This window comes from Fundulus heteroclitus, chromosome 12 (genome assembly GCF_011125445.2).
Source record: "Fundulus heteroclitus isolate FHET01 chromosome 12, MU-UCD_Fhet_4.1, whole genome shotgun sequence".
Taxonomy (NCBI): Eukaryota; Metazoa; Chordata; class Actinopteri; order Cyprinodontiformes; family Fundulidae; genus Fundulus; species Fundulus heteroclitus.
In genome coordinates, this window is record NC_046372.1 from 13,962,915 (window position 1) to 13,973,728 (window position 10,814).

The 10,814-nt window shown below is 37.9% G+C and overlaps 1 protein-coding gene across 1 annotated transcript; it reads right to left on the minus strand.

Moving 5' to 3' along the window:
* Positions 1-3,521: 3,521 nt before the first annotated feature.
* On the minus strand, positions 3,522-8,313 carry LOC105928341. Its single transcript, XM_012865560.3, has 5 exons — positions 8,134-8,313; positions 6,212-6,574; positions 5,553-5,861; positions 3,789-3,893; positions 3,522-3,706 (listed from the first exon to the last, which is right to left on the minus strand). Exons 1-5 carry the CDS (start codon positions 8,177-8,179, stop codon positions 3,588-3,590), a joined length of 942 nt encoding a protein of 313 aa, XP_012721014.2. The 5' UTR covers positions 8,180-8,313; the 3' UTR covers positions 3,522-3,587.
* Positions 8,314-10,814: the final 2,501 nt, after the last annotated feature.

Genomic DNA, 10,814 nt, shown 5'->3' on the forward strand with positions numbered 1-10,814 from the left:
GCTCCATGCACTTCTAGCCTGTTAGAGTTTATAACCATTATCATCACCTTTCACAGCGACAGGTTTCCCATCTCAGTCTTCGTCCTGAACAGACAATATATCTCCTCGCGCTCTAGTGCGTAATTACGCAAGCCAAAGGCTGAGTTTGAAGTTGTTCTGCGAGTATGTTTTGTATGTGGTCTAAAATATTACATTCTGCTTCGCTTTTAGCCCACTAATAGTCTTAAAGGCAGAATCCTATAGGACATATAGCACTTTTTAAGCAGTGCAACCCCAGATTTGATGAATATAGGTGCAGCTTTTCAAGCTCTCCACCTCACTGGTTCCTGAGTGACTGTAGAAAATAAAATATTTTTTTTGGTAACATCTGGTATCAGCATAATTTATAGTTAATGATACCAGTTTGAGGCTGTGAGGTGGGCAGATTTCCCCCATTGGTGTGCTGAGCTGAAGCCCCTGAATGCTATAAGTCCCTTAAAATGTCCCTTAAAACTGTGTATCTAAATTATATGTAACTTAATTATGCTGACCTGAATACAAGCGCATTGCGAAGCAGCAACTCATTGAAGCGCCACTGGTTCTGTGTCGTTAAAAATAATGGCATGAAACACAACTACTAACTTTGCTATTGATTTTAATAGGAGACATTTTGCTACAGGTGGAAGGACATTAAACATACTGGTTCACATTTTGAACGCTGGCCGCTGATAAAAGCCCCTGAACTGTCCCGGGGGAGGAGAGGGAAGAGCTGCGGTAGGAGTCTTGAGGCACAGAAACGCAGCACACACAGTTCAGAAACAATTCGGAATGAATATTAAAGAAACGTGCAAACAGACTAAGTGGTGTTTTAGATTGCATCTGGTTAGCAGAACTGTTTTCTGATCCAACGTGCAGCCATGACTGGTTCTGAAAGAAGACTTCATCTGGCAGCCACCCCCCCCTTGCTTCCTGCATGCACAGTACCAGACCTTATCGGCTTACTTTCACCAAAAATATTTATAACTCTGCATCTCATCTTTTTCTATTATTTTTGTCTCTTCTACTTTCCCATTTTTGTGTCCTTTGAACATGAAATAGTCACAAAATAAAATCTAATAAAGCTGTTTGCATATATAATTCAACCGGAGCACTGTGGCATAAGAAGTAATGCTCCAGTTGGGAAAGTAAAATCTGTTGGGCTCTCTTTGATATTAGGACAGCAAGTCTTAATGCTAAACTGCCAGACAGGACACATGTAAACAAAAGAATGTTTACAAAAAATGTACGAGGTGTACTCAACTTTTGCAAGATACTGAAAAACTAAAGACAACCTATTATGATTAATTCTTAAGAAAGGCAAATAAGTAGTTTTGTTGTTTTTAAATTTTGTTCTTTGCTGTTATACAGTTCCATAAAGCAAACCGTAAACAAGTAAGTTCTGTTTTATCGTAAAAGGAATCATTTTGGATAAATCTAGTCATAAACCCAAATCTGTCTGAAACGTGTACCAGTATAGTATTTCTTTGTTGTGAAAGAAACAATCTGATGCCATCAGATCAGTGTAAGAATAAAACAAGAAAATTAAAATTATGGACTTGAAAAAATACAGACACGTCTTAACATTCTTTGTGTTAAACAAAATTAAAGAACTTTTAATTTAGCCCTTAAAACTAACATGTCTCACTAACATGTAAAACATGGATTGTCATTAATTGTGAGGGTTTTGCTTAACTAAAATGCAAACAGGATCATATATATATATATATATATATATATATATATATATATATATAGATAGATAGATAGATAGATAGATAGATAGATAGACAGACAAAGTCACAACAGGCAAATATGGCGAAAAAATCAAGAAGAGCAGCAGCGCTACTAGGAACAGGAAACCAAACTGAAGAAACCAAAGGGGGAGAAAGAAAACCAGAGACGATATATCATCAGGAAAGATTGCAGGCCAAAGAAGAGCTAATCAGGAGGGATGACGAACAGCTGGGACTGAGTGAAAGAAGAGCAATCAGATTAGAACAACGGAAAAGCTGATGTGTGAGTAGTGTAAAGAACAGAAACTGAAGGGAAACATAGGAAATATATCTACAAAATATACCAAGAATTAATTAAAATGGAAGCGACTAGAAAATAGAAATGGGAACAAACAAAAGTAAAGTAACCTAATAAACCTAAGAGTAATAAACATAAGGAAATAACTAAAAAATTGGAAGACCAAGGGAAACATGACAGCAAAGATACAGATAAAATCCAAACACCTAGAGATCATGACACCAACATTAGTTCCCTGCTAACAAATGCTACAGAGGCTTATTTTGTAGCCAAAAACAACAACCTTACTAAAGGTCAAAAATTAAGTAAGAAATATGAATACAAGTGCTTGATTTCTTTTTTAAAAAATGCACAAAACTGCAAAAGATCCTACCCAATATACTATTATCATAGGCCCAAATTTTCAGTGATCCATTTCTCTATCTTGCCACAAAACTCGAAGTTAAGCTTGGCTTTTAGGTCCTTTCCACTGTGAAAGGGAACAACTTAAATAATACACAGTATTTTACATTAAACATAACGTCATACCACTACATTAATCAACCTTGGAGTCATTTAACGTTATTCAATGGCACACTACCTGTGATATGATCACAATTCTGTAACGATTACATAGCTGATTTTCCTCCACCATGAAAACAACTGTGAACGTTGCATTCTCGGTTGCAGTCACGCTGATAATGTCACATTTAGGACATTTCACTTAAATGCATTTGCAAATTTGTAGTTACCCACTGCAAAAGATACAGATGCAATAGTGACAGCGGGTCATTCTCACAACATGTACTGTGCTGAAGACCTTCCCATATGAGATCATTACAATACGAGATCACTGTTTGATGTCCTTTCTTCCATACAATGGACTGTCTGGAGAGAATTTGAGAGGCTCCCTATTTTTTAACAGAGAGGCAGTTGGACAGAGCTTGGACTCTGTAACAATGGTGAGTTAATGGTTGATATTTTTTCAGGGGATCACGAGCCCAGATACTTTATGTAAGGAAACTTTGGATGTGTAGGCAGGGGTCACCAGGCCTTTTGAAACTGAGAGGTACTTCATTGGTGTTGTGTCACACGAAGAGCTACTAGTACTGACCTTTGAACTTGAGTCAGAGTTCACCTTAACTTATAATAAATACATTTTTCATGCTTTGTTATACATATTGTCATTTTTATATCTATATAAATGCAAGTGTGAATAAACAAGAAGAGTAACGGAAATAAATAAAGTTTTAGATGCAGCTCAATCGAGGATTGTGCTTTTTTTTTATATAATAGGCTCGGGGGGACCATGTTGGTGACCCTTGATGTAAGGGGTTTGATGGATAGTCTATCAATCATGGTAACTTTGCCTGCTACAAACCCAAAGGATTATGTGAATCTAAAACTGAGCTTCACTGATATGGACCCAGGCAGTGTACAGAACAATGGAGCACCAAACTGACATCTAGATTTTTTTATAGCTTGAATTAAAAAAAAAAAAAAAAAAAAAAACTTTAACATCTTCTTAACTTGAAATTAAAAAATGTTTTTCACAGTTGCTAAAATATGACTTTCTTCTGGTCTTCTAACCCTCTTCTTTCAGGTAACAGTTCAACAACCATCTCTTGAGCTAAGGCCTCCGCTGGCGATCTGTCCTGGACCTTCTCTGTGGATTCACCTGAAAATGAGATGAAATAATGTGTGCTATTAGTGCCTGAGTAGGCAGATGTTTATATACAGGCAAAGAAACTGAGACTTGCCTTTTTTCAGCTTGTGATAAATAACCACAAAGGGTGGCACCAGAAACACCAGGATGAGTAAATACAAATCGATGAAAAGGATTTTGTGAATCTTATTAGATGTGGCTGTGGAAGACAAAAGATTCTCATGAGCACAAATTCACTTTCATAAAAAGTGCAGGACATCTCAAAAGTATTAACACCACTTTTATTTTACTTTATAGTTCTTATCTGAGCACTAAGTACATCTATCAATATTTAGTGCATTTTAAAGTAAAAATAAGACTTTTTACATTATTGTGTGACTTTTTGAACAAAAACAAACAAATGGTGTGAAAATGGAAACAGCCAAACACTTATATAAGATTGGCAGGAAGGGCTAGTGTAGTGGTATGACTATAGCTACGCTGTAAACAGGGAAGCAAAAGGGCTTTCTTTCAAAAAGATAGCAGTGACAATAGCCACGGCACCACTGGAGTAAAAATCTGAAAGAATGTGGTGCATGTACTTTGCCTTTTTTTACTCTGACATAAATCAAAACATGTCTTCAGAAATCCACCAGTGTGTAATTTCATCTCAGAATAAATTAAATATTTTGGTAAAGGCTTCAGAAGCTAGGAGAACATTAGTGAACAAACAACATTATGAAGACAGAGGAGCAAGGCAGATCAAGGGTAATGTGGAAAATTTTAAAGCAGGACTTGATCACAAGACAATATGCCGCGCTTTGAAAACCTTGTGGAGTGCTGTTCTGGTCATCTTGCAAAAATGGAAAGTGTATAGCTCAACTTTAAACCAGCGAAGATATAGTTTAACAAACCTAAACTGAGAGGCTGCAGGAAGAGAATTACCCAGAAAAGCAAAAAAAAAAAAAAAAAAAGAAAGGTTGCTGCGGCGTTTTACAGCTCACATGGGAAAACTATTAGTTGTGGCAAAATAAAAAGTGAATGTTGAAAGAAAACTATGAGAAGTCCCATTTAAAGTTTTCTCCAAACCATATAGCGGAAACAGATATGTGGAAGAAGATGTTTTGGTCAAATGAGGCAAATATTAAACCATTTTGCTAACATGCAAAAAACACTACGTGTGGCAAAAAAACCTAACATGGAACACAATATCCCCTTTATTAAAAAAAAAAATAAAATGGTGGCACAGGACAGCTGCCAGAGATCATTGGAAGATTAATGTATCTGAATAGAGGATATTACTGGAGGAAAACCTGAGACAGGCTTTAAAAGGCTTTAGACGGGGGTGGAAGTTCACTTTTCAGCAGAACAATAATCCTAAACATGCAGCCTGAGCCACAATGAACTGGTTGAGATCAAACCATATTCATGTGTTACTAGACCCACATTAAACTGAGAATCTTTTGCAAACCTGAGCAGCTGCTCCTCACAAATGCTTTACATGTAATATGACTATGCTTGAGATCTTTAGCAATGGATAACGGAGAAAACTTTCTGTCTTGAGTTGAGTTGTGGAAAATTGGTAGAGACATACCCTTAAAAAAGTGCGTTTGGAATTGCAGCAAAAGATGGTTATACAAAGCATCAACTGACAGGGACTTTATCCAAGTGTGTGACACACTTTTCATATATCTGTTTGTAAAAGCCCAATCTCATCAAAATACACTGAAGGGTTTGGCAGTAATGTGACAACACTTTCAAGGGGTATGAATACTTTTACAAAGCACTGTATGTTTTATTGTCTGTGTGCTGCAGATTTGCTTATTGACCTTTAATGTCAACATTCAAGTTCCATACATTCCCTTGAAACCCTTCTCACCTGTTTTAACTTCTAAAGTTGCGGGATGATCTTGAAGGATCACCTTCCTGCCGGTCACATTGTCAAGACGGACAACCGCTGCAGAAACCTGTATGACGTACTCTGTGGCTGCAGTTAAGTTGGAAATGCTGATGCTCATCAGGGAGGAGCCATTCGTGTAGGAGTAGGAGAGCGTCTCACAAACGAGGCTGCATATCGTCACGTTGTAATAGTGCGAAGTCATCTGCATGGGTGCAGAGATGTTCCAGCTGAGATTCACCTGATCGACGCTCACATGGTCCACGGTCACTGACGGAGGGGTAACGGGCCCTGGAAAGTTTCACAAAAGGTTTTAGACCAGCCTTTTGACACCATATGTTAATACCTAAAACATATTAGGTATTAACATATGGTGTTAATACCTAATATGTTTAATGCATATATGCACACATCACCCTTATGTGAGCATATATGCATTAATAGAAAATCCAATCATATAGGTAATCCGACCATTAAGGTGTCGTTCGTGAAGCTTATGTAATGTAAGCTTTTACTTACATTACATTACATTCACTTTCTCTATACATTTCAGGGGGGGGGGGAAACACATATGCAGAGGAATGCAATAAAGTAGGGGTAGGATTCTTTGAGAATTGGTTGATCTAAATAATATTTCTTACCCTGACATACAATCCTGTGCTGCTCATCGCACAAACGAGGCAGTAGCTTGTCATTTTTCTTCAACATGGCCTCCAAACTTCCACAGCGGCCCTCATAGTTGTAATTGTACCATCGTGTATAGCTCAGCTCCTCCCCATTGGTCCACTTCCAGCCACTGCTCTGCCTATGCAGACCAAGCCAAAAGATGGTCTTGTTTGTTGGGATAGCATTGATGAGAGCAAAGTATTCCCTCTCTGTGCTCAAGATGGCGAGGTCCACGAAGTGGCTCCGGCAAAACCCATGGCCTTTGACCCAGGTCATGGGTTTTTGGACAAAGAAGTAATGTGAGATGATCTGGCCTGTGGCTAAGCCATGGCATACCACTAGAACAAGCAGAGATCAAAATACTTTCTCAGATGTTTGATATATCATACATTAAATCCAGTATCTTATACCATGATCTCTGATTAAACAGTAAAAATTGTTTTTACCAAATAATTCAGAACAAGTAGCCAGATGCTATGATAAAGAGACTCAAAAGAACTACAGAACAGATGCAGTTCTACATAAATGCACCAAAACATCTTGGACATCAATAATACAATAACTGTAATTATAACTGTAACTGTAATAACCTATGTGCAATATCTAATGTGCAATTCCAATTAATACATTGTGCAATAATTCAGAGAGAAGTGACTTCAGCTGCTATTACACCTGAATATACGCATGTATATAAGTCACCGTGAATGCTACCTTATTTCTATTTTGTATTTTTTATTGTTATTTTCTTACCTACTTCTTTTTGATCCACTGTATAAACGAGGACACACTGTATATACCTGATGCACCTTGTCCTACTTTTGGCACCTTCTTCTGATTACTGATTACTGAGCCGATGTGACATGTGAATTTCTCCAATGTGAGATCAATAAAGGCTATCTTATCTTATCTTATCTTACAGAGAGAGGAACAAAACAGGAAGTTTGCTGTGCACGCTTTTCTTTCCGGTTTAGCTAATGTTAACTACTTCCATAAGGAAACACCCTTAGGTGCTGATATGCAGTTATTTGAATAGAGATCTACACTTGCATGACATGATCATCATGGTTATCATCATCGTTATTTGTCATTGGAACATTCATTCCACTGAAACTTATCCTGCATTAACCCATCCAGTTGAGGGAAAATCATGTTCTGGGTTTTGCAGTTGTGAACTGCAAAGGTTGACAAATGTTGTACCAGGTGTATATAAAGGAGAAGCATTCTTTGGGGCAAATGTGTAAAGATTAAACCTGGAAAGTCCAACAGAGGTGGACTTTGCCAATGTTGAGTTAAATTCTTGAACTTTACATAAATGGACAAAACAGGTCTAATTTACTCATTTTTACATCAAAACCTGTTTGAAAACAATGTTTCAGATGAGCTCTTCCAGCCATAATTTACATATGAAGTTTGCTGAGATTTCACATCTCATCGCAGGGAATCACTGTACATTTTAAGGGGGGAAAAAATTCATTTTAACCTGGGCAAGAAATAAAATGAATTGGACAAAGCCAAACAATACAATTATTAGATTTATATAAATGTAGCCATGGCCAGAGCCATCTTTAATCACTGCTGGTGCCACCTATGTTAAACTAACTCCAGGAATTGGACTTGTTTTTATCTCACTGCATAGAACACATTAAGAAAAAAGAATACATATAGTCATGTATGTTGGGACCTTATTAAAAACAATGGTGTGCATTTTCACCTGTGAATCACAAAACCAGTGAAACTCTTAAAAAAGTATTCAACATGAAGTTGTTTTTTTGGTAAAACCCAGGATTAGCAAGTTTGTGATATTTTATTTGTTATAATGAAGTTTCTTATCACACCTGATCCACACAAAGGTAAATTACATAACATTTCAAACCCAAGCAAAGAAAGATTATGTTACCCAGAACAGTGAGCTGCTGGAGTATCTGCGTCTCATTGGCAAACATACAGCTGTATCCGTGTGCTTTCCTAGAAGGCGATATGCACCCTTTCCTTCCTTTTCCATCAAAAACCTCAACATGAGTTGTCTATTAATTGACAAATACTATCAAGTCTGCCCTCGCTCTCGTCTCCTTATGTGCCTAAACCTCTCTCTGCTTGGGAATTTTATAGAACCAGGTCACTCTGCCGGATTATGAAAGAGGTAGGGGAAAAGGGGAGTGTCCAGAGTTTCCACACCGTTTCACCTCTTTCAGGAAGTTTTGCTGATTGTTTTGTTCAGATCGACAGAACAAACTATTATGTTTTTATCCCCACAACTGGTTACTAACTCTTGCAGTGAAGTTAATCTTTTCTCCCTTTACCTGCTGATAAGAATCTTAAAACAACAGATTCTTATCCGCATGTTGTGAGCACAGAAATCTGCTTGAATCATTGGAACAACATTGGTTTTGATTAACAGTCTGAAGAGGAAAGAGGTGAACTCTAAAGGGAGCTACTAAAAATACCTTCATGTAGCTCCTCCCCCCAGTCTATTTTGGGAGCCAGCAGTGAGAATAAAGGTAACTTGAGTGTACCTTGTCATTGTGAAATTCTACTCTGAGCAAACATTGCACGTAGAAAAGCCTGGAAGTGAAAAAGTTAAAAGAGATCTGCAAGTTGACCTACACCCTGATCGGCTGTAAAAGAAAAACTTTTCTTGTATATGCAAAGTTTTTTTTTTTTTTTTTTTTTTTTTGCTTTAGTCCAGTTGTGTGCTAACAGCGTGTTCTTTATCGTGTGTTTAACAGTTCTACACTTTTAACATTATTTTAAGACAGGTTGAGATCTGGGCTGGGTGTTTTGTTGTTCTTTTGGAGTTTGATGGGTTTTACATTGTGTTTGGGCTGGAAACTGTCTGTCAGATCTGGCAACCCTGGGCGCAAGATGCATATATATTTAAATACAGACCTCCAGTACTGAATTGTGACCATAACGTTGAACACATGATCCATGTGTGTGAACCCAAACTCAAAAGACATAAACCAGAAAAGAAAATTATATAAACTTGGACTTCAGGAAGAAAGAATCTACTACTAGCTACTACTTTATCTAAATGAGTGGAGTATATTTCACATTAGCTCATTAATGAGGCTATATCTGTTATAACTAACTCTATTAACTTTTGAATGCATCTTGCCATTTCTGCAAAAGAAACAAACAATCTATACAAATAAGTCATATGTTTCCAAAGACATACCCTGGTGATAAATAATTGGAAAGTTGCTTTCACAAATAAATAGAAAACCATTGAAACAGATTGAAAACCAGTAAGAAAATAAACTGGGATAAGCAAAATTAGTTCACAGTAAGAAATTAAAAGCCGTATTTAAATCCGGTACCCCAATATAGGACACCATAAAGAAAGTCATATTTGATATTATAATCTTCTGTTGATTTGCATTTAGTCCCCTCACTATGGAAAACATTACATATTAAGCCAACACCCAAAATGTGTGTCCTAAAGAACTCCAGGGACTTTTGTCCTAAAGTCATTACCTCTAAAGGCTGTACGTACTATTTTTCTCCATCATCTTGTCAGTAGGGCAGCACAGTTGGTTGCACTGTTGCCTTGCAGCAATTAGGTCGAATCCTGGCTTGGAGTCTTTCTGTTTGGAGTTTACATGTTCTCCCTATGCATGCATGGGTTTGTCACTCCAAATTGCCCTTAGATGTGAATGTGCGGGCATGCTTGTCCGGTGCATGTTGCTCTAGAGACCTGTACAGGATATACCCTCCTTCTCACCAAATGACACCTGGAGACAGGCACCAGCTCACCAGCAACCCTGCTTAGATAAGCGGATATAGACAATAGATGAATGAATGGAGCTTGTCCGTGCAATTCAGGACAGATTTGATCCAAATCAATTTGCCTACCAGCAGGTACAAGGAACAGAGGTTGGTGTTGCCACCCTGGGCCGTATATTTACCAAACATTTAGATAAATGTCATTCATACATACATTTCTGGTTTATTTGTCTGCATTTAACTCAATGCAAGTGGACATTTTAGTTATGCTTCTTTCCCAACAGAATCCAGGTGGTGAAAGTTAGCAAGATCCTATCATCTCCTGACACACACACACACACACACACACACACACACGCCGAGATACCCAAGGGGTGTGTAAGCTTAGCGGTTTTGTTCATGCTTTACACCGATGATTGCCATTGTTAAAGGAAAAAAAAAAGGTATTCACTTTACTGCTGCAGCTACAGAGCTTAACCTTTGTATTTCACTTTGCTGGGAACTGGGGAGCATGGGTGTCACATCCATGGGGGATATGGGCGTTTTAACACCCACACTTTTCCTTTTGAGATGGTTGAACACCCATGCTTTTCCCACTCGCTGTATTTGCCCTCTCCCTCTCGTAGTCCCATTGCTCCTTGAAACCGACACCGGCCGTCGACTGGCTTTTCCGCCTTTAAGTAATCTGTTCAGAAAAACTTGTCATTATACTGGGTAAAAGGGTCCTTCCATCCTTAAAGTAGTAAATACATTCACATTATGTACTCAGAAAAAGGAAGTTAACAAAATCTACCTCTGTGGGAGCTGCAGGACTGTAAAAACAAATCCCTAGTCTTCGCACCAAAGAGCAGGGAT

Excerpts from the sequence above, each read along its gene's own strand:
- LOC105928341 (XM_012865560.3), bottom strand. The coding sequence starts at position 8,179 with ATGTTTGCCAATGAGACGCAGATACTCCAGCAGCTCACTGTTCTGG. Across the intron at positions 6,575-8,133 it reads CCAGCAGCTCACTGTTCTGG|TGGTATGCCATGGCTTAGCC; the intron begins GTAACATAATCT and ends TGCTTGTTCTAG. Across the intron at positions 3,894-5,552 it reads AACTTTAGAAGTTAAAACAG|CCACATCTAATAAGATTCAC; the intron begins GTGAGAAGGGTT and ends TGTCTTCCACAG.